At 40.0% G+C, this 24,285-nt stretch overlaps 1 protein-coding gene across 4 annotated transcripts in view; it reads right to left on the bottom strand.

Annotated features, from left to right (window-relative positions):
• Positions 1–24,285, bottom strand: part of cdc42bpaa (CDC42 binding protein kinase alpha (DMPK-like) a) — a 99,658-nt gene that overhangs the window by 42,729 nt on the left and 32,644 nt on the right. For all 4 annotated transcript variants that reach the window (XM_051646438.1, XM_051646439.1, XM_051646441.1 and 1 more), the window contains 3 exons: positions 19,892–19,975; positions 19,674–19,769; positions 17,674–17,822 (listed from right to left, as the gene is read on the bottom strand). In XM_051646438.1, coding sequence (XP_051502398.1) covers positions 17,674–17,822; positions 19,674–19,769; positions 19,892–19,975 — 329 coding nt within the window. The remainder of the gene's footprint in view (positions 1–17,673; positions 17,823–19,673; positions 19,770–19,891; positions 19,976–24,285) is intronic.

The following is a 24,285-nucleotide window of genomic DNA, read 5'->3' as shown; positions in this document are numbered from 1 at the left end:
CTTCACGCCATCCACCGCGGCATCCGCGCTCAACTCGCCACACGCCCCACAGAGAACGAACCACATTATAGCGACCACGAGGAGGTTACCCCATGTGACTCTACCCTCCCTAACAACCGGGCCAATTTGGTTGCTTAGGAGACCTGGCTGGAGTCACTCAGCACGCCCTGGGATTCGAACTAACGAACTCCAGGGGTGGTAGCCAGGTGGCTTTTACCACTGTGCTACCCAGGCCCCCCACCTAATAAGGGTGCATCTTAAAAAAATATACATCGATGTTCATGCATTGCATTGATGACATCGCATTGTTGGTAATTTGACTGATGGATCATTACACCCCTAATAGGTACACAGTTGTTTTGTCTGATTTTCAAAAACGGTTGCTCAAATCAAAGTTTGTAATGTTTTGATTCACTGATTGATTTGGTTCACGACTTTTTATGAAGCATTTAATTAAATCACAATAAAAAATAAATGGGGGGGGGGAAACACTTAAAGATCTCTTAAATCGGAACCAAAATCACTGGAAAATTGGACGGACACTGTTTCGCTCTATTACTATTGCTCAGACTTAGGTTTAGGAATATGAACAAACTTCTAATCCTAAATCATATATCTGGCGTGAAACAAAACTGGTTAAAAAAATCCCTTAGACTTATATTGAATGAGGGACTCGAGTCATATTCAGGTACCAGAACATCATAGAGACTTGGCAACCACCTGGCAACTACCTGGAGTACCCAAGCATCGGAGTGATGAGTTTTGCAAGGGTCAGAAAAAGTTAAAACTTTTGTTTTCAAAGCACTGTCATTTTAATGAATTTATTAATGTTACTTATTTACTTCATTTGAACTATTTCTATTATACTTTATATTACTTATTTTGTAGCTAAGCTTTGGCAAAATGAAAAATTTTAAATTTTTGCCATGCCAACAAAGCACAATAAACTGAATTGAAAGCGAGAGAGAGAGCGAGAAAGAGAGAGAGAGAGAGAGAGAGAGAGAGAGACGAATGAACTGAAACGGTTTTCCCATAGCTAGGCAGTCCAAAATCTTGAGCTGTACTTCAAAACTTGTAATGTTCCCTTTAAATGCGTAAACAGCCAACAATGGCCATCATTGTGGTGACCTAGCATTCCTTTCTCTTGCATCTATTTGTTATTTGTCTGTCTCGTGAGTGGGGAGGAGACAACAGCAAACATCCCCCGAACCCTTCCACAAATAGATTACTTACAGCCATGAGCATGTTTACTCTACAATCAGCTATTTTCTATTTTTTTTAAAAATTTAAAAGTTCCTCTGATTCACAAACCATGACGGCAGTCCGTGACAGTCCAAGCAGGTGATCCAGGCCATTTAAACTGTCAGGAGAATGCTGCTTGCACTGGATCCGCACGAGCGCGTGAGTGCAACTTCAAAGTAAATGCGCTTCATGTGTGCTATAAATAATGTCTTATTCACTATGCACTGTATTTACAATTGGTTTGATTCTGTATTTTTTGAGAAAATGCGATTGTTAATGTGCACGTCATCTGTGACTACTGTGTGTTCTGTTATTTCCTTCTTCCTAATATATTAATTTCTTCGTGTGCAAATAATTTACTAAAATTTTATGACTAAACAGAAATCAGAAGAAACTGCTATCTACCATTTAAAATACAATATTATTGAACTTTTTTACAAAGTTAAAATTTAGTGTGAAATTGAGTAAATATAGTGCTATATTCATTTTGTAGCAATTTTATGTTTATGTTATTTACTATATTAAATTGTGTGATATATCAGCATTGTATCTACCTATAGGCCACCCTGCTCTCTGGATATCGGCATTGGCCATATCCAGAGAGCAGGGAAAATCCATATCGGTCGATCATTAGTACTGACGATATGCTATTTATCTGGCACAAAGGATTTCAGTTAGAGTGACAAAAATTAAAACAACAACAAAAAAACACCATGCTTCATAGAATTGCAAACTAGAATAAATATTTGAATTGTAAACAGCGATAAATAGCAGTATTTATCTATTATTTAGCTACAATAACAAGATGTTAGATGCTGCTTAAATATTTTTGGGAACACTCTTCAATGACTAAAATGAAATGATCATGTTAATGAATAATGTAGTTACATGGATAATAGTTGTAACAGTCATAACTTTAGTTAGTTATTTCCCAACACTTGATGTCACTTGACCTCCCAATTTCTGCAGTTACAGTCTTGTACAAATACTATAAGCAACAATAAAGACTCAATTAGCCTAATTTACATTAACAGCTCATTTAATTCAGTCAAAAAAAAAATATAATGATGCAGAAAAGACTAAATGACGATTGTATGTAAAGATGCTGACAACAGCATTTTAAGTCATTATCTGATGACAGCTATTGACAATTGGGTCTCAGAGACCCAGAGGAACTGGTCAGGAAATGATCGCATCTATCCTGTGTCATTAACTTATTCCCCCCAGAGAGGGGAAAGAGGGAGTCCCTTCAGAAACCATAATCAATATCTGCACAGGAGGTTCAATAACTGAATTAGCACAAGCTGACTACACTAAACAAAGAGTCAAAGACATGCTGCATCAAACAGAGCTCTTAAATGACTGAAGTGCATATATGTGTGTGTGTGTGTGTGTGTGTGTGTGTGTGTGTGTGTGTCTACGGGATAGAGACCGACCCCATTATCAGAATCAAGCCCAGCCCAGATTTTCTCTGCCAGCGATTCATTGAAGTGGAAAACATTAACACCTGAATCAATATTAACCCAGATTACACAATCAATTGGATCTGAGCTGCGAGGAGAGGCTGATTTCCCATTCTAAACACTCCTGAGAAGAATCTCCCAAGAAAAGAAAACCTTATATGGATCATTCCTGTTATGCAATACCTTATGAATAAAAAACGACCATGCTCATGTTGCAATGCAAGTATTTTTAAAGAACTGTACACCAGTCTTACAGAAATATTATCATGGTCTAGCACAGGCATTTAAACTTGAATGATAACTTCAATATTTAAAAAATTAACAGGACGAAACCTAACAGGATGGAAATAAAGAACTAAAGTTAGCAATTGAGAGTTATCTTACTGTACATGAGGGTGTCAATTTGAAGTTAATTTTGATATATATTGAACAATTTTGTTTGATATTATCATGCCATAATTTGGAATGTAATCCAATAGGATAGCATGTTTTAGACTACTAAACCTAATACTAGGGGTGTAATGGTTTATTGTGGCACGATTCTTTTTTGCATCTGTTCCATCCAATACGTGCTACGTCCTACACCTGCGTAATGTAAATGAATGTAATACAGGGTGTACCAGGAGCGGGATAGAGACACGCATTTTCAGTGCGAGGGATCAAATGTCCATTTGAAGCATGAGAGTGATCTGCTTTGACTACACAAGAGAAAATTTAAGTTTACAGAGGTTTAATGGTAGTGCCATATTAATCTACTTTACATAATGCTGAATATTATGTATAATAATGCTATGGGAGAATATACAATAATCCTAATGTCAAATGTCTTGTCTGATTTGATTTCTTCAGTAAATTATTATTATTTAACTGGATAAGCATGCACTTCCATTAAATATGTCTTTTTGAAAAGAACATTTAGAAGTAATCAGAAACAATAATATTTTAGAAAAATACAATTTTAATTTGAAATATTTTCAATGTAATCAGTGACAGTGTGTAAGCAGCATATGTATTTACCATAATTCTGTATTTTCAGTAAGCAGAATTATTACAGAAAACTGCAAATCAATCCCAGAACAATAACAAAGGACCTTGTGAAGATGCTGGAGGAAACAGGTAGACAAGTATCTATATCCACAGTAAAACGAGTCCTATATCTACATAACCTGAAAGGCTGCTCAGCAAGGAAGAAGCCACTGCTCCAAAACAATTTCAAATCAAAATCAAATCAAAACACTTTTTACTGTCACACAACCATATGCAAAAGTGCAACAGTGGGTGAAAGTCTTGGGTACAGTTCCGAGCAACATAGCAGTCATGACAGTGATGAGACATATACCAATTTACAATAAACATCAGATTTGCACAACACAATTTACATATCTAATATACACATAATTACACAACACAATAATAATAATATACAATGTACAGTATACAATATACACAATATAGAATACACATACAAATAATATAGAATACACATACAATAAAAAATAGTATATAAAGCATAAATAAAATATACAGTAGGTTGTATTGTACTGTATTGACATTCAGGCTGTCGGTTGATAGTCAGTTGCCAGTGTGTTGTTAAGAGAGAATATAATTTATGACAGTCCGGTGTGAGATAATAAAATTGATAAATTGCAGTGCTGATGTATATTGATTGTGAGAGATCAAGAGTTCAAAAGTCTGACTGCTTGGGGGAAGAAGCTGTCATGGAGTCGGCTGGTGCGGATCCTGATGCTGCGATACCGCCTGCCTGATGGTAGCAGTGAGAGCAGCCCATGTCTCGGGTGGCTGGAGTATCTGATGATCCTCCGAGCCTTTTTCACACACCGCCTGGTATATATGTCCTGGAGGGAGGGAAGCTCACCTCCGATGATGTGTCTGGCAGTTCGCACCACCCTTTTCAGGGCTTTGTGGTTGAGGACAGTGCTACTGCCGTACCAGGCGGTGATGCAGCCAGTCAGGATGCTCTCTACAGTGCTGGTGTAGAACCATGTGAGGATAAGGTGGTTCATTCCAAACTTCTTCAGCCGTCTCAGGAAGAAGAGGCACTGATGAGCCCTCTTAACAATGGCCTCAGTGTGGACGGACCATGTGAGTTCCTCTGTGATGTGGACACTGAGGGACTTGAAGCTGCTGACTCTCTCCACCGGTGCTCCATTGATTGTGATGGGGCTGTGTTCTCTGTCTTTTCTCCTGAAGTCCACCACAAGCTCCTTGGTCTTGCTGACATTGAGGGAGAGGTTGTGCTCCTGACACCAGCATGTCAGAGTGTGCACCTCCTCTCTGTAGGCTGTTTCATCATTGTCAATGATCAGACCTAACACCGTCGTATCATCAGCAAACTTAATGATGGCATTGGAGCTGTGTGTTGCCACACAGTCATGTGTGTACAAAGAGTACAAGAGTGGGCTGAGAACACAGCCCAGCGGGGCTCCAGTGTTGAGGGTCAGTGATGAGGTGATGTTACTGCCCATTCTAACCACCTGGCGTCTGCTTGACAGGAAGTCCCTGATCCAGCAGCACAGCGAGCTGTTTAAGCCCAGAGCCCAGAGTTTCACATCAAGCTTGGAGGGCACTATGGTGTTGAATGCTGAGCTGTAGTCTACAAACAGCATTCTTACATAAGTGTTCCTTTTTTCCAGGTGGGAGAGAGCAGTGTGTAGTGTAGATGCACTGGCATCATCAGTGGAGCGGTTGTTGCGGTAAGTAAACTGCAATGGGTCCAGTGAGGCAGGCAGCACAGAGCAGATGTAATCTCTGATTAGCCTCTCAAAGCATTTGCTGATGATGGGGATCAGAGCAACAGGACGCCAGTCATTTAAGCAAGTGATTTTGGATTGCTTTGGTACAGGCACAATGGTGGACGTTTTGAAGCATGTGGGGACTACAGACAAGGAGAGGGATATGTTGAAAATGTCCATAAAAACACCAGCCAGTTGGTTCGCGCATGCTCTGATGTCGCGGCCCGGAATGCCGTCTGGACCCGCGGCTTTACGGATATTCATCCGTCAGAAGGATCAGGTTACAGAGACGGAGAGTGAATAACCTCTGTAGCTTCGGCCACGAGAGCTCTCTCCGCGAGGGCAGTGTTATTTCCCTCGAAATGAGCATAACAATTATTAAGCTCATCCGGGAGAGAGGCAGCGGTTTTCACGGTGGAGTTTTTATTCTCTTTGTAGTCTGTGATGATATTAATTCCCTGCCACATGCTTCTAGAGTTGGTGGTATTGAACTGTCCTCCAATCTTGTCCCTGTACTGGCGTTTTGCTGCTCTGATAGTTTTGCGGAGGGCATAACTGGCTTGTTTATGCTCCTCCGCGTTCCCGGAATTAAACACGGAGGTCCGTGCATTAAGTGCTGCACAAACATCGCTATTAATCCATGGTTTCTGGTTGGGGTAGATCCATATTGTTTTGGTAGGAACAACGTCCTCTACGCACTTTCTGCTATCGGCATAAACCTCGATGTTGTCATCAGAGGCAGACCAGAACATCTCCCAGTCCACGTGATCAAAACAGTCTTGTAGCGTAGAATCTGATTGGTCTGACCAGCACTGGATCATTCTGAGGGTGGGTGCTTCCTGTTTCAGTTTCTGCCTGTAAGTGGGCAGAAGCAGAATGGAAGAGTGGTCTGATTTGCCAAATGGTGGGCGGGGGAGGGATTTGTAGCCATCCCGGAAGGGAGAGCAGCAATGGTCCAAAACCCGTCCCCTTGTGTGATGAAACTGATATGTTGGTGGTATTTTGGTTCGATTGATTTGAGATTGGCTTTGTTAAAGTCCCCGGTCACAATGAACGGACTGGTGCACATCACAAAATAGGAAGGAATCATGAGGAAGGAAAATTATGTGGATATATTGAAGCAACATCTCAAGACATCAGTCAGGAATTAAAAGCTCGGTCACAAATGGGTCTTCCAAAAATAGACAATGACCCCAAGCATACCTTCAAATTAGAGGGAAAATGGCTTAAGGACAACGAAGTCAATGTATTGGAGTGGCCATCACAAAGTCCTGACCTCAATCTGACAGAACATTTGTGGGCAGAACTGAAAAAGCGTGTGTGAGCAAGGAGGCCTACAAACCTGACACAGTTACACCAGTTCTGTCTGGAGGAACGGGTCAAAATTCCAGCAACTTATTGTGAGAAGCATGTGATAGGCCACCCAAAACGTTTGCCCCAAGTTAAACAATTTACAGGCAATGCTACCAAATACTAAAGAAGTGTATGTAAAATTCTGACCCACTGGGAATGTGATGAAAGAAATAAAAGCTGAAATAAATCACTATTATTCTGACATATCACATTCTTTTTTTTCCTCCCGTTTTCTTCCCAATTTGGCATTTCTGACAATCCTATTTTAGCAACTGTTGTTTTCCACCATTTCTCTAACAAGCATTTGCTTTTTTCCCCCAATGAGAGCCAACGGGAGTAATGTGTGTTTGAGTAGCTTTAAGCTACACGAGGTAGAGGACTTTCAGTGCTTTTTTCTTTCGTTAAAAACCTTTACATACATTTTGAGAAGAGTATGCTATGGATAAAACTGTGTCAGCCCTCATTCCCAAATTAACATGTATAACATCAGCAAGGACACCTACATTTGCTTTAAGTTGAATAAAGCTAATGACTTTATTTTAAGAATGAAACAGAATGTGTCATGGACGTTTTGAGCAGTTCTGCTCACTTACACTAATGTTATCAGGTGTGTAATCGCTATCAAATGATGCTTTTCTCTTTTCAAGTGACTGTGATAATCATTTGCCTCAATCCTGATTCACTGTCTCCACAGATTTTAATCAAATAAATGTGTATTTTAACAATTCCTTTTACAAAAACCCACGGATAAATATGATTTAAAATGTCACTCTTCATTACAGCCCATATAAGAATATTAACCATTCCATTTATGAAAATGTTTTGTCAAAAACCATGCAGTTCACAGCAATTTTCCATTCATTTCAACGGGAAGTTCTGCAAAGCTTGTCAGAGCGAGCAACGGTAACCACTTATCCACTCTAATCTAGTAGTGCAATGCTTTAAAATTCACCTCTATGTTAATTTAATTGTAATCTTGTTATGAAAGAAAATTAACTGAAATTCGATAGTTCCATCTTTAAAAAATGGTTGAATATTGTATCCAATATATTAAGATGTATATGATGGGGACATTGAAATGTACGCATAGGAGGCATGACCCCATATTCTCAAACCACAATGAGTTACAGTTACTAATGACATCCTCAGTCATTATAGTGAAGTCTAGCTGTACTTCATGAAATCTCTCTCAAGCCTTACGGCTGCTACACTAAGAACAGGAAGCTCTGCAAGGTCACAGAGTAGTTTACTGCTGACTTCAGTGTCAGTTTCCTGCTAAAGAATACCACAGGAATGTGAGGGGCTTTCTTCTGCAGATTGTGATCAGTGATGTGGCTGAGGATCTGTGGTGAGATCTAAGAAGCTGCAGTGCTGTTCATTCCACTGGGAGCTCCTGGAATTCCAGGCCAAGATTCAAGATCAGACCCGGTGCAGCTGTGCCCCACCACACCCTGAATCACAAACCCTACACAAGCCCCATAACGATCCCACAACACACTTTGGATATTTTCGGAGTGAAATACTAGCGTACTGCTTACTGTAATCTGTGCAGTACTGTATAATCCCTACTATTTTTTTTTAATTAGTGTGCTCACAAGTAGGAATGTCATAAAATATTGATACATCGATTATTGATCGACACGCTTTTTTCTCGATATGCTTTCGAGGCGTCGATATATTAATATTAGTCTGCATTTAAATTACAAGCCTAAATTGTGTGCTTTCGAATTCATTATCAGGTAACCTTCCGTTTAATGTAGTCCGGCATAATCGCTTTGGGAGGCCACAAGGGGGTGATTACAATATTTACTGTACTTAATACTGAAGCTGGTCGCACACCAGACGAGGAGCGCAGCGTCGCAGGTAGGGGTTTGAATGTTTAGGCACCTCATGGTTCAATCCCATTCTGATTCTGGGAGTCACGATCCGATTCCAAAGCGATTCCTGATATATCTAAATTTTTTCTTATTGATTATTCTGCTGTGCAAAACACAGTAACTTTACATTTTGACCAAAATTGGGGTTCTTAGACTGTAAGTTGTGCTGTGACAGACAGGTCTGACTAAGCTACCAGGTTTTGAGAAAATTGCAGTAATTACAAAAACTGTTTTGTTGGTGTACTGTGTTTTTACATTTATATGTTTAAAGCACTGTTAATAATTTTTATTTAATGACATTAAATTATTATTTAGAATAAATCTATCCCAAGCCGAGGTTGCTGGTCCAGGTTGACTACGAGATATCGGTTTCAGTGAGCATGCAGATGTCAGCTTCTCCTTTCCATGACTAGGGGTGGGAGAAAAAAATAGATTCTCTGATGCATCACGATTTTTTCTCCAATGATTCTGGATCAGTTCTCAAAAATTCTGAGATCAGTTTAAACCACGGCAGCGCAGTGGCGCTTAAGTGCGCACCAATGACAGATGTTTGAAACGTGTGTACTAAAGCCAAGTGCACACAAACTGATTGCAGACTGGATCATTCACAAACTCAAAAGCATATAGCAACGGGAAAGTTTATTCATGATTACATGTCAAAAAACAACATTAAAGACGAGCTCGCGTCCATTATTGCACTGATTTGCACAGAGCGGAAAAAAACCAGCAGAAAATAATGATGAGATGGCGGTTCGGGAGACGTGGGTGGTGCTTGTTCTTTTCTAATTATTTAGTCTCTGCTGCCTCCAATGTCTTTCCTCTTGCGCTCTCTTTCTCTTTCCTGTTGCTCATTGCCAGTCTCTCACTCGTGCGCACACCTGGCGACTCGTCAGAACAGTGCATACAGGATGCTTGGTAGATTTCTTAAACAATAAACCTGCTATTTGTGCTGCTTCACCATCTCCTGTGGTGAGGGTAGGACAAAGGTACAGGTGTCCCACACAGGATGCATCGATGTGGTGCAGGTGGCACTCCAAAGTTGTGAATCTAGTCACCTTACAAAAGGTTTTTGTACTTCTTCAAGAATGAACAAAGTGGCACTGATGAGTTTGCAGGTTAGTGTATGAAACTGGTGCAACTGCGCAAACTGATCTATAAGAAATGGCTATGTATATTATGCAATTTCTCTGTATGTATCATTTAACAGGTTTCATTCAAGCTGCCAACACATAAAAATACTATAAATACTATATACAGTATACATAAATATTGTCCTACTATTTCAAATATAGTAGGTAACAGTGGATGTGATATAGTTATATATATATATATATATATATATATATATATATCTTGATATTTTTCAGACTTTTGACAATGTTTTGACTATATAGCAATATTTGACGAATGCATCATGATGGCGCCACGGATGGCCGCCTCGGTGTGGAGCGCCCCTATTGTTTTGTTTTTGTTTGTTTGTCCTGTGTTTAGTAATCTTTTTCCAGTCAGTTTTACCAGAGATGAAATGCTGAACATTCGACAGCATATACCAGTCAATCTTTTCCTGGATTTTTAATATTCAGATGCTTTGCTGGACGTTTTAGTTGGAGGCGCGGCTGTGTTTTTTGGGAGACGCAGGCTCCGTCAGCGTGGATTTTGAACAGCGCTGCAGAGCATTCATCTTGCGAATCTCCGCTCTCTCCCTAACAAAACGGATGAACTACATCTCCTCACCCGCACAAACAAGGACTTTTCAACCTCTGCTGCCTTGTGCTTCACAGAAACCTGGCTGAGTGAAGCCATTCCGGACAGCGCGTTACATCTGCCGGGCTTCCAGCTGTTCAGAGCGGATCGCATTGCGGAGTTAACGGGGAAAACAAGAGGCGGTGGAACATGCTTTTATATCAATGAAAGTTGGTGTACAGATGTAACAACGTTAAAGAAGATGTGCTGTCCTAATTTGTAAGCACTCTATCAACTGTAAGAGGTTCTACTCGCCGCGGGAGTTTTCCTCGTTTATTCTGGTGAGTGTGTATATCGCGCCAAACAGCTGGCTGATCAAATCACAGACACGGAACAACAATACCCGGACTCAGTTATTATTATTCTTGGGGATTTTAACAAAGCAAACCTCACACGTGAACTGCCCAAATACAAACAGCACGTTACATGCCCCACCAGAGACGGAAATATACTGGATCACTGCTACACAACAATAAAGGATGCATATCGGTCTGTCCCTAGAGCAGCTTTGGGACTATCTGATCACTGTCTGGTTCATCTTCTTCCAACCTATAGACAGAAATTAAAATCTGCTAAACCTGTAGTATAGACTGTAAAGAGATGGACCAATGAAGCAGAGCTGGAACTACAAACCTGCTTTCACTGCACTGATTGGAGTGTTTTTGAAGCTGCAGACACCAATCTGGACGAGCTCACAGATACTGTAACATCATATATCAGTTTCTGTGAGGATATGAGCATTCCTACTAAGACTTATTTAACATTTAACAACGACAAACCATGGTTTACAGCAGAACTCAGGCAGCTTCGTCAGGCCAAAGAGGATGCTTACAGTGTTGGGGATAAAGTCTTGTACAATCAGGCCAGGAACACACTGAATAAGGGAATCAGAGTGGCTAAAAGAAGATACTCAGAGTTTTCAGACAAGTTTTCTGCTAACGACCATGCATCAGTGTGGAGTGGCATGAAACAACTTACGAATTACAGGACTCCTGCCCCCAACCCTGTGGTGGACCAACAACTGGCTGACGACCTGAATGTGTTCTACTGTAGATTTGAAAGGCCCAATCTCACACCCCACACCCGCTCTGACCTTCACTGCACACAAACACCAACACCTCCTGCAATCCCCCTCCTCCCACTCAACCTGCACTTAAGATCTGAGAAGATGATGTGTGCCGTGTCTTTCAAAAACAAAGGATAAGGAAAGCACAGATGGCGTTTCACCTGCATGTCTTAGATCCTGTGATAACCAGCTGGCCCCCATCTTCACACAGATCTTCAATAGATCACTGGAGTAGTGTGAAGTCCCATGCTGCTTCAAACGTTCCACTATCATCCCCATCCCAAAGAAACCAAAAATCTCAGGACTTAATGACTACAGACTTGTTGCCCTGACGTCTGCGGTCATGAAGTCATTTGAGAGACTGGTGTTGGCCCACCTGAAGGACATTACTGGACCCTTTCTAGATCCCCTTCAATTTGCTTAGAGCAAATAGGTCTGTGGATGATGCAGTCAACATGGGATTGCATCATGTCCTGCAACATCTGGACAGACCAGGTACATATGCAAGGATCCTTTTTGTGGACTTCAGTTCGGCTTTCAACACCATCATCACAGCTATTCTCCGGACTAAATTACACCAATTCTCTGTTCCCACGTCTATCTGTCAGTGGATTACCAGCTTTATGACAGACAGCAGCTTGTGAGACAGGGGAAATTCACTTCCAGCACCTGTACAATCAGCACTGGTGCCCCCCAGGGATGTGTGCTCTCCCCACTACTCTTCTCCCTCTACACCAATGACTGCATCGCCAAGGACCCCTCTGTCAAGCTCCTGAAGTTTGCAGATGACACCACTGTCATCGGCCTCATCCGAGACGACGATGAGTCTGCATACAGAAGGGAGGTTAAACAGCTGGCTGTCTGGTGCAGTCAAAACAACCTTGAGCTGAACACGCTCAAAACGGTGGAGATGATTGTGGACTTTAGGAGGAACCCCCCAACACTGTCCCCCCTCACCATTCTAAACAGCACTGTGGCAGCAGTGGAGTCATTCAGGTTCCTGGGCACTACCATCTCACAGGACCTGTAGTGGGAGGCACACATTGACTCCATTGTGAAAAAGGCCCAGCAGAGGTTGTACTTCCTTCGCCAGTTGAGGAACTTCAACCTGCCACAGGCGCTGCTGATACAGTTCTACTCAGCAGTCATTGAATCTGTCCTCTGCACTTCTATAACTATCTGGTTTGGTTCAGCTCCGAAATCAGATATCAGAAGACTACAAAGGACAGTTCGGACTGCTGAAAGAGTTTTTGAAATTGATGAGTTGGACCAAATAATAAAGAAAAGCAGCCAATAAGTGCCCAACATAGATGGGAACTCCTTCAATACTGTTTAAAAAGCATCCCAGGGTGATACCTCAAGAAAATGTCAAGAGTACATGTCTGCAAATTCTAGGCAAAGGGTGACTACTTTGAAGATGCTAAAATATAACACAGTTTTGATTTATTTTGGATTTTGTTTAGTCACAACATAATTCCCATAGTCCCATTTATGTTATTCCATAGTTTTGATGACTTTACTATTATTCTAAAATGTGAAAAAAATTTTAATAAAGAATGGGTAAGTGTTTCAAAACTTTTGACCGGTAGTGTGTGTGTGTGTGTGTGTGTATATATATATATATATATATATATATATATATATATATATATATATATATATATATATATATATATATATATATACACAGGTGCATCTCAATAAATTAGAATGTCGTGGAAAAGTTCATTTATTTCAGTAATTCAACTCAAACTGTGAAACTCATGTATTAAATAAATTCAATGCACACAGACTGAAGTAGTTAAGTCTTTGGTTCTTTTAATTGTGATGATTTTGGCTCACATTTAACAAAAACCCACCAATTCACTATCTCAAAAAATTAGAATATGGTGACATGCCAATCAGCTAATCAACTCAAAACACCTGCAAAGATTCCCTGAGCCTTCAAAATGGTCTCTCAGTTTGGTTCACTAGGCTACACAGTCATGGGGAAGACTGCTAATCTGACAGTTGTCCAGAAGACAATCATTGACACCCTTCACAAGGAGGGTAAGCCACAAACATTCATTGCCAAAGAAGCTGGCTGTTCACAGAGTGCTGTATCCAAGCATGTTAACAGAAAGTTGAGTGGAAGGAAAAAGTGTGGAAGAAAAAGATGCACAACCAACCGAGAGAACCACAGCCTTATGAGGATTGTCAAGCAAAATCGATTCAAGAATTTGGGTGAACTTCACAAGGAATGGACTGAGGCTGGGGTCAAGGCATCAAGAGCCACCACACACAGACGTGTCAAGGAATTTGGCTACAATTGTCGTATTCCTCTTGTTAAGCCACTCCTGAACCACAGACAACGTCAGAGGCATCTTACCTGGGCTAAGGAGAAGAAGAACTGGACTGTTGCCCAGTGGTCCAAAGTCCTCTTTTCAGATGAGAGCAAGTTTTGTATTTCATTTGGAAACCAAGGTCCTAGAGTCTGGAGGAAGGGTGGAGAAGCTCATAGCCCAAGTTGCTTGAAGTCCAGTGTTAAGTTTCCACAGTCTGTGATGATTTGGGGTGCAATGTCATCTGCTGGTGTTGGTCCATTGTGTTTTTTGAAAAAAATGTCACTGCACCCGTTTACCAAGAAATTTTGGAGCACTTCATGCTTCCTTCTGCTGACCAGCTTTTTAAAGATGCTGATTTCATTTTCCAGCAGGATTTGGCACTTGCCCACACTGCCAAAAGCACCAAAAGTTGGTTAAATGACCATGGTGTTGGTGTGCTTGACTGGCCAGCAAACTCACCAGACCTGAACCCCATAGAAAATCTGTGGGGTATTGTCAAGAGGAAAATGAGAAACAAGAGACCAAAAAATGCAGATGAGCTGAAGGCCACTGTCAAAGAAACCTGGGCTTCCATACCACCTCGGCAGTGCCACAAACTGATCACCTCCATGCCACGCCAAACTGAGGCAGTAATTAAAGCAAAAGGAGCCCCTACCAAGTATTGAGTACATATACAGTAAATGAACATACTTTCCAGAAGGCCAACAATTCACTAAAAATGTTTTTTCTTATTGGTCTTATGATGTATTCTAATTTTTTGAGATAGTGAATTGGTGGGTTTTTGTTAAATGTGAACCAAAATCATCACAATTAAAAGAACCAAAGACTTAAACTACTTCAGTCTGTGTGCATTGAATTTATTTAATACACGAGTTTCACAATTTGAGTTGAATTACTGAAATAAATGAACTTTTCCACGACATTCTAATTTATTGAGATGCACCTGTATATCAAGTTGGTCCCCCCTTTGCAGCTTTAACAGCTTCCACTCTTCTGGGAAGGCTTTCTACAAGATTTTGGAATTTTTGCCCATTCTTCCAGAAGAGCATTTGTGAGGTCAGACACTGATGTTGGCCGGAAGTCCTGGCTCGCAATCTCCGTTCTAGTTCATCCCAAAGGTGTTCGATAGGGTTGAGGTCAGGGCTCAGTGTGGGCCAGTCAAGTTCTTCCACACCAAACTCATCCAACCATGCCTTTATGGACCTTGTTTTGTGCACTGGGGCACAGTCATGCTGGAACAGAAAAGGGCTTCCCCAAACTGTTTCCACAAAGTTGGAAGCATAGAATTTTCCAAAGTGTCTTGGTAAGCTGAGGATTTAACATTTCAAAAAAGCCTTCCCAGAAGAGTGGAAGCTGTTATAGCTGCAAAGGGGGGGACCAACTTGATACTAAAGCCTATGGATTTAGAATGGGAAGTCATAAAAGCTCCTGTAGGTGTAATGTGTGGGTGTCCCAATACTTTTGTCCATATAGTGTATATATATATTATATATATATAGTCTATTGTGTAATCTATATATACTTTTTCTTTTCAATATTTATCTATTTTTTTTTTCAATTTTAATTATTTTTTAAAAGTCTTGTTGCTGTTTTTGTATTGTTGTACACTGGAAGCTCCTGTCACCAAGAAAAATTCCTTGTATGTGTAAGCATACTTGGCAATAAAGCTAATTTTGATTCTGATTCTGATATTCAAAATCATTCAGCCACAAATTGTACTATTTATGTATTATGTATGAAATGGCTAAAAAGGGATTTTTTTTTTTTCCAATCAAGAGGATAGTCATATGAATCGCTGAACCAGTGTTTTTAACAGATTCATTGAAACTGACAGCTCAAAAACACTATGAGCTACTCAGTTTATAGAAAACTGTAACAATAAAGAAAACTGAAATAAAGCGTAAGCTGTGCTGCTTTATTTGGTATTTTGGCTGCTGGACCTTTGAGACCTATTTGGACATTACAATGTTAGGACATGACAATTTGGACATGAAGTGCAACTACATACCTTAAATATTAATTGTAATAATATCATAATTTTTGTAAAAAAATAAATAAATAAATAAATTTAAAAAAAAAACTGCATCACATGTGTGATGACCATGTAAATCAGCCACCACCGGAGACCATTTTTGGCCCAGGAAAAACCCTGAAAATTGCATTTACATTATTAATTGCATTTCATGTTTACACTGGATACAAGATATTTTTCATCAACTAGTTATATGGAACATAGACTTTAAGGTACTATGTGAAATCAAACTAAACTTAACACCTTTCTTAATTTAATTAACACCATAAAACTACCCACCTACAACAACAGTAATGCTACTGAGGTTTTAAAACTCTCATACAAGTCACGATACACAAGCGAAACCAGCCCACTGGCACAGTTTTTAGGATAATTAGTAGCCAAATAAAAAGCGTATTAAAATCACTGCACAATACACAATGTTGGTTGATTTAATATCAGCAACAAAATAATATTGGATATTATACAGACTGCAGGTGGCAGTGCTAGTGCAGTCAGAGCTTTAGTAGTGACAATAAGGTGTCAGAATCGCAGTCACGATGCTGGGCTCTCAGAGGGATATGTGTATGAGCTGTCATGACGGCATGACACTGACCAGACGCTCTCATAGCAAGATTAGATGGTATTCTAAGGGTTTCCGCTGGGCGTGTCACATACCTGCATGCATGTGGAATGAGAATAATTCAAGAGACGAACTGCTGAAATGAGTGTAGCTAATATGAAGTGGCTTTTGAAAACAAAAACAGCTCTCAAAATCCTAAATACAAAGAAAACAATTTCAAAATTTGAAAGTGATTACACCAAAATCTACCATAACGTTAGACAATAGAGAACGGTTATGATCTAAAATACAAAACAGTGGATCATTTAGAATGTATTCTAGCAGAGTGTTGTTGTATTATGTCATTATTATTTCTTGTGCATTATTTACACACTTTTGTATTTGTTGATTTGATTTATTTAAGATTAACAGCCATAATTGCAGACTGAGAATATGTCAAATTACTTGATTAATCTTAAGTATTTGACATAAATGGATGTTTTTATGTGGTTTGAAAAAATGTGACTGTAAAATTAAAAGATATACCCACCAAAAATTAATTACAAGGGAAAAATGTGTGTTTTAATGGAAACTTTGACAAAAATGCAGAGGTTTTAAGAGGGTTTGGGGTTTATTTGAGACAAGTCACCATTCATAACAAAGCAAATGCTGTTTTTACTATGGAGGTGGTTATTCAACCATTCATTTTAAACTAGAGTAAATCAGTCCCAAAATGGCAAGCTGACTTGAACGTTGTTAAAAATGGAACTAAGTCTATTTTTCTTTCTTGGTAGGGAGTTGCCCACAGTACCTTTTCCCTTTTCTAAATTGTCCAAAACAAATCTCTCACAGCCGGGGTGGTTAAACCTGTAATTATCGTCCTTATTTGAGTTCCCAGTGCGCAAACTGTACTCATGAAGTTTCGCTCTGCTCCACAGCAGTAGTCTGCAATTAGTCAGCCCAGAATAAATAAATTCCATCTGAGAGGCCAGGCGCCTCTATGCATTATCCCTGAAAGAGCCCTCCACATATACAGTAAGACAACAACAGGCCAGCCAGATACACAGCTTTGAAATGCCCTCTGTGATTGCACAAATCAGAACAATTTGGTCACTTCCTGTGTTCCCAAAAGAATTCACATTCCCACACACTGTTGTACACAAATTACTTCCATGCATTTTGGCCCAAATGTCACAGGTCATTCAGCAGACAACAAAATGGAAAGAGAAACAACAAATAGCCAGTAGTAGGCAGAAGCTGAATTCATCTGTAGTCTCACCTGTGAACGTAGTGAAGCTGATGCACAGAATCAATTGCCAAAACCATCTCAGCCAAATAGAATCGTGCCATGTCCTCCGGTAATCGGTCCTCAAACTTACTAAGCAGGGTCAAGAGGTCGCCACCCACATAGTAATCCATAACCAGGTACTGCAGAAAACAGATGCTATGACATAAATGCTGTAAAATTATATAGACCAATGACAACAATGTGCTAATCTAGACTTTCAAACTAAAGTCACCTGCGCATCAACTTCTGATAACAGGCAGACAGACAGATCAAATGATAAAAAGAATGATAGATAGGACAAGAGACCGACAGACAGACAGGATAGAACTATAGTCAGACAGACAGACAGCTAGAAAGGCAGATGGATAGAATGACAGAACGATTGATAGAATGACAAAGAAAAAAATGAACAATAGAATGACAGATAGACAGACAGAGCAATAGAACGACTGAGACAGACCGATAGACAGAATGAGACAGAACGATAGACAGAAAAAACAACAGATAGATAGAATGAAAGACACACAGACAGAACGACAGATAGAAGAGACAGACAGAAAGAGACATATAAAACATTAGTACAATACATAGAAAGACAGACTGACAGATAGAACGATAGATAGAATGACAGAGACAGACAGATTGAACAAGACAGACAGAATGACAGACATAGACTCAGACAGAAAGAACAATAAAACAAAAGACAGAATGATAGACAGATCAATAGACAGACAGATAAACAGAGAATGACGTTCAGACAGAACGACAGATAGAAGAAAAAGACAGACAGAATAAAAGGTAGAACAATATATAGAACGACACACAGACAGAACGATAGTACGACAGACAGACAGATAGAACAGACAGAATGCTGGATAGAACTGACCAACAGACACAGACAGACAGATAGAACGATAGACAGAACAACAAAAAGAATGAGAGACAGATCAACAGACAGACAAACAGAGAGAATGACAGACAGATCAAATGACAAAATGATCGATAGAATGAGAGATAGTTAGACCGAACGATTGATAGAACGACAGACAGAGACAGAACAACAGATGTAATGACAGACAGACAGAATGACAGATAAATAGAACAATAGACAGATATGGAACAACAGACAGATGAACAGATAGAACAATAAAAGATAAAAAGTCAGATAAATGTAGAACTAGAGTTGAGGCTTGTAGTATGTTATGTTTTCTGTGGTACATAATACAACCCTAATGAGCAATAATCACACCATTCAGACTTGTAGAAAATGCTGTTGGCAGGCCAAGACAAACCTCACACAAACCACATAAAATGGCCCCATTATTTTCTGGCTTGACTTCACTTTCATTCTCATAGTAATAAATTCACACATGGGAACTGGCCAAAGGTGTGGTTTTCTCCAGTCCACTCAATTCAAAGTCTCTCTGTTCGGGGCCTGGGTAGCTCAGTGAGTAAAGATGCTGGCTACCACCCCTGGAGTCGCGAGTTTGAATCCAGGGTGTGCTGAGTGACTCCAGCCAGGTCTCCTAAGCAACCAAATTGGCCCAGATGCTAGGGAGGGTAGAGTCACATGGGGTAACCTCCTCGTGGTCACTATAATGTGGTTCGCTCTCGTTGGGGCATATGGTGAGTTATGCGTGGATGCCGCGGAGAATAGCGTGAAGCCTCCACACACGCTATGTCTCCACAGTAACGTGCTCAACAAACCACGTGATAAGATGCGAGATTCGTCCTCCGCCACCCGGACTGAGGCGAGTCACCCGGATTGAGGCGAGTCACTACGCCACCACGAGGACTTAGAGCACATTGGGAATTGGGCATTCCAAATTTGGGGGAGAAAAAAAAAAAGTCTCTCTGTTCTCATTTAACAGACTGAGACCATTCAGATACCACTAATACTTAATAGAGGGGACTGATTAATGAAGTCTGATCTGATCAAAAGCTTCTGTTATGGATGTGAAGTCAGGGGCACCCAAAGGGTAGAAGCCTACCAGGAAGTTCTCGTCCTGAAAGGCGTAGTGCAGTGTGGTGATCCACTGACAGTCCCCGTTCACCAGCACGTCCCGTTCCTCCCGAAAACATGCTGTCTGGTAAAAATAAACACAAATATTTCAACATTCTTTTGCATTTATATTTGTTTTGATGTGATTACATTTTCCATATCAAATGAGCAATTCATTTTAATATATAAAAGACAGAAATCAGGTACCTCTGCTCTTTTCAACATCTCCCACTTGTTGAGGATCTTCATGGCAAACACCTTGTCTGAACTTTTCACCTTTACAACCGCTACCTGTAACATACAGGTAAATGATCACACAACGATCTGAAACCCAGCTGTTCTTTTAAGAACGCATGAGGGAATGTCTAGAGGCCTGTCTTTTGTTGCTTTGTTACATCTAGATTGCCAGATCACAGATTGAAGTGCTTGATTATCAGAGACAGCAGGGTGTAAACCTTGAGTTACAAGGCAGGTCAAGTTACTACAGGTGTACACACTAAGGTTGATACGGTGTATGGTGTTACCGGTTTTACTCAGTTTAAGGGACAGCACGATGTGAAATTTATACCGGGTAAAAGGAGGAAACATTATGAATGGAATTTCCAATATTAATACAATAGCCTTACGAACAGAATGGCCTTGTGAATAGTTGCCTAATAAAGAGTTTGCGACCCATGATAAATGAACCTAAATAACGCATTGAAAACTAGATGTTCTTTACCAGCGTATCAAATTACACAGGCAGCAAAGTACGCACACTGACAGAAGCATTTAATTGCAGGTAGCGAATATAACGTGCATGGTGGCTAACTGTAAGACATCTCGGATTCGGAATGACAAGAAATGCTGTTAGACACACAGACATGTGCTTGAAGAAACACACTTTATGATATTTTTAAGAACAGATGACAGAAAAACCCACAGGAAACCTCAGGAGAAATACAGGCTGCTCTGGAAAAAGATGGTGTGGTTGTTTCAAGGAGCACAATACGACGATACTTGAACAAAAATTAGCTGCATGGTCGAGTTGCCAGAAAGAAGCCTTTACTGTGCCAATGCCACAAAAAAGCCCGGTTACAATATGCCCGACAACACCTTGACACGCCTCACAGCTTCTGGCACACAGTAATTTGGAGTGACGAGACCAAAATAGAGCTTTATGGTCACAACCGTAAGCGCTGTGTTTGGAGAGGGGTCAACAAGGCCTATAGTGAAAAGAATACCATCCCCACTGTGAAGCATGGTGGTGGCTCACAGATGTTTTGGGGGTGTGTGAGCACTAAAGGCACGGGGAATCTTGTGAAAATTGGTGGCAAGATGAATGCAGCATGTTATCAGAAAATACTGGCAGACAATTTGCATTCTTCTGCACGAAAGCTGCGCACGGGATGCTCTTGGACTTTCCAGCATGACAATGACCCTAAGCACAAGGCCAAGTTGACCCTCCAGTGGTTAAAGCAGAAGAAGGTGAAGGTTCTGGAGTGGCCATCACAGTCTCCTGACCTTAATATCATCGAGCCACTCTGGGGAGATCTCAAATGTGTGGTTCATGCAAGACGACCAAAGACTTTGCATGACCTGGAGGCATTTTGCCAAGACGAATGGGCAGCTATACCACCTGCAAGAATTTGGGGCCTCATAGACAACTATTACAAAAGACTGCATGCTGTCATTGATGCTAAAGGGGGCAATACACAGTATTAAGAACTAAGGGTATGCAGACTTTTGAACAGGGGTCATTTCATTTTTTTCTTTGTTGCCATGTTTTGTTTCATGATTGTGCCATTCTGTTATAACCTACAGTTGAATATGAATCCCATAAGAAATAAAAGAAATGCGTTTTGCCTGCTCACTCATGTTTTCTTTAAAAATGGTACATATATTAACAATTCTCCAAGGGTAAGCAAACTTTTGAGCACAACTGTATCTTAACTACGACAAGCCCCAAAGGGAAAAATACACCACACCAGACACACACAGACACATGTGCACTGGTCAAAGTAACCAGAAATCAAATAATAAGTCACACAGTTTTTAAATTCACTGCCCGGCATGCACATAATCACTTCACAAAGTGAACTCTATCCATTTGGCGGAGACACAGCGACGCGGCCAAGTGTTAATGGAATGTATGTGCTTATTCAATTGGACAGCAATTAGGGATCTGAGGAACAACTCATTTCACTGGCGTTTAAATGAAAATTTTGAAGTCGACTAGTCTAAAAAGAAACCAACCTTCAGAAAACGGTAAAAAAAAAAAAAAAAAAAATCATTTATGCGACCCATTTACACTGATCATAATGCAAGGTAAGCACGTTTCAGATAAATGCCCCTTTTCAGTGGAATTTAGTGTCGGATTTGAAATAGATTATCTGAAACGTGCTTACCTTGCATTATGATCAGTGTACATTAAATATAGAACATGACACACATTCACTGAATCAACATTAGTGAATATTTAACAGGTATATTTATTGAAAACAACTGAATGAATAGTGTTGGACCAATAGCGCAACCCTAATAGCCTGTTCTAAACGGAATTCACGAAGTAAAAGTTACTTAACATATTAAAAGAGTCAGGACATTGTTGAAAATAATTAACAGGTAGGCTAAGCAAAATCTAATAGAGTTGCACGTATTTCACGACTTGCAGTCGTGCATTAGCCATTGATCTAATATGACAGCTGTTCGGTAAAGAACGTTAACCAATAACAGGTATGAAGAGAAAAGTAGCTATAAGATAGATAAAATAGGCCTGTGAAGTAGCCTAAAATAAACCTAATGTATTCTAAACATGACGTGTACACAGAATATAAGATAATTTAACCCATTAAGCAGTCAGCACCTCCTTGAAAATAGCCTTCTTAATCAGCAGATAAATAAATGGCATTCCTAGCCTAAAACAGTCCTTTTCTAGGCTACTTAAAATCATAAATTTTTTGATGAGCAAAATTAACACGTTGACATGGTCCGGTGAAATACGGGACTTGACTCACCTGAGGCGACTATCCTGCGCTTGAAAAAGCCTGCACAGCGGAAAAATTACATATAAACACACACAGATTTAAAGAAGACTCAAATGTGAAAACATCCATAGGGACTTTCAAACATTTGGTAATCCAATTCCTGCACATCCCCCGGAGTGATTTCATAACTACTTTGCCGAGTTTGCTTGTCTAGCGAGAGGACATTTTCATGCACGTGCCGCGAGTGAGAGAGGGAAGAAGCACGCACAGCCTGAGATGAAATTAAACTTTTTATCCGCTCCAGATATCCTCCTTTTTAAATAATATTTGTATTATTAATTCTATTTAAAATATGTAACATTAATATGACAGTAATTTAAGTACAGCTTCTGTAAAAATATAAAGCCAAATGTAAATGTGTAAAAATGTTGATCAGTTTATTGGGGGGAAATATTAACCGACTAGTAATTCCAGTGTCAACTAGCAGCATCAGAACCGTTTAGTCGACTAGTCTCCATGAAGTGACCAAGTGTAAATACCCCCTATTATTCAAGTTGCATAAAAATATCCCATCTGGTAGGGACTATACATTTTTTTCCATCAGTCCATAAGATTTACTCTAGATCAGATTTTTTTTAGTTTGTTTATATATCTAAGTCCCTCATTTCATCTGTTGTGGATTGCTCAATTGAAAACATCTTAGTCTCAGATCACACCCTGGTGTGTTTTGGTGTGTTGCCACATATGGAGAAAAAGAAATCATATAGTTGGTGCTTTAATGTATCCCTTTTGCAAAATCCTGAATTCCAACAAATGCTAAAGGCTGAAATCAAAATCTATATGGAGACCAACTGGTCCTCAGTATCCTCTGTGGGCGTGGCTTGGGAGGCACTTAAGGCGGTTTTTAGGGGCCTGATCATACAGTATGACTCATTCATCAACAAAATCCAAATAACAAGAACTCATGGAATTGGAAGGGAATATTAAAAGTGCCGAGGCAAAACTGAAGCACCGAATGTCATCTAATGGCCTCAGGGAATTGACCCGACTGAAATACAGATATGATACTATTTTGTCGTGGAAGGTGGAGTTTTGGCTATTTAGGGCAAAACAGTCATACTTTGAGTCGGAGGACAAGGTAGGGTAACTTCTGACTACATATATAAAAGAGAGAGAGTCTTTATCTACCATTCCCTCAGTGAAATCTGCTGGTGGTTAAATATTTACCACGGCCATTGATATTAATAACGCCTTTAAAGAATTCTATCTTGATCTCTATAGTTCCACGTCTTCGTCTACTGATTAAGATATCAGAAACTTTGTGGAACCATTAGAACTTCCTAAACTGACGACTGAGATTCTTAAAAAGGACAAAGATCCAAGCAAGTGTAAGAGTTACCGTCCAATTTCCCTGATCCAGCTAGATGTTAAAATATTGTAAAAAATTTTGGCTAACCGATTAAGTTATGACATCTCTTATACATATAGATCAGGTGGGGTTTATTTGAGGCCGTAGCTCTTCTGATAACATTATGTGTTTCATCAATATCATGTGGTCAGTAGCGAATGATCAGTCTCCGGTCGCTGCCATCTCACTTGACGCCAAAAAGTCGTTCGATATGGTAGAATGGGATT

Source organism: Myxocyprinus asiaticus, chromosome 20 (assembly GCF_019703515.2).
Source record: "Myxocyprinus asiaticus isolate MX2 ecotype Aquarium Trade chromosome 20, UBuf_Myxa_2, whole genome shotgun sequence".
In the NCBI taxonomy this organism is placed as follows: Eukaryota; Metazoa; Chordata; class Actinopteri; order Cypriniformes; family Catostomidae; genus Myxocyprinus; species Myxocyprinus asiaticus.
This window is presented reverse-complemented; position numbering and strand designations above follow the sequence as displayed.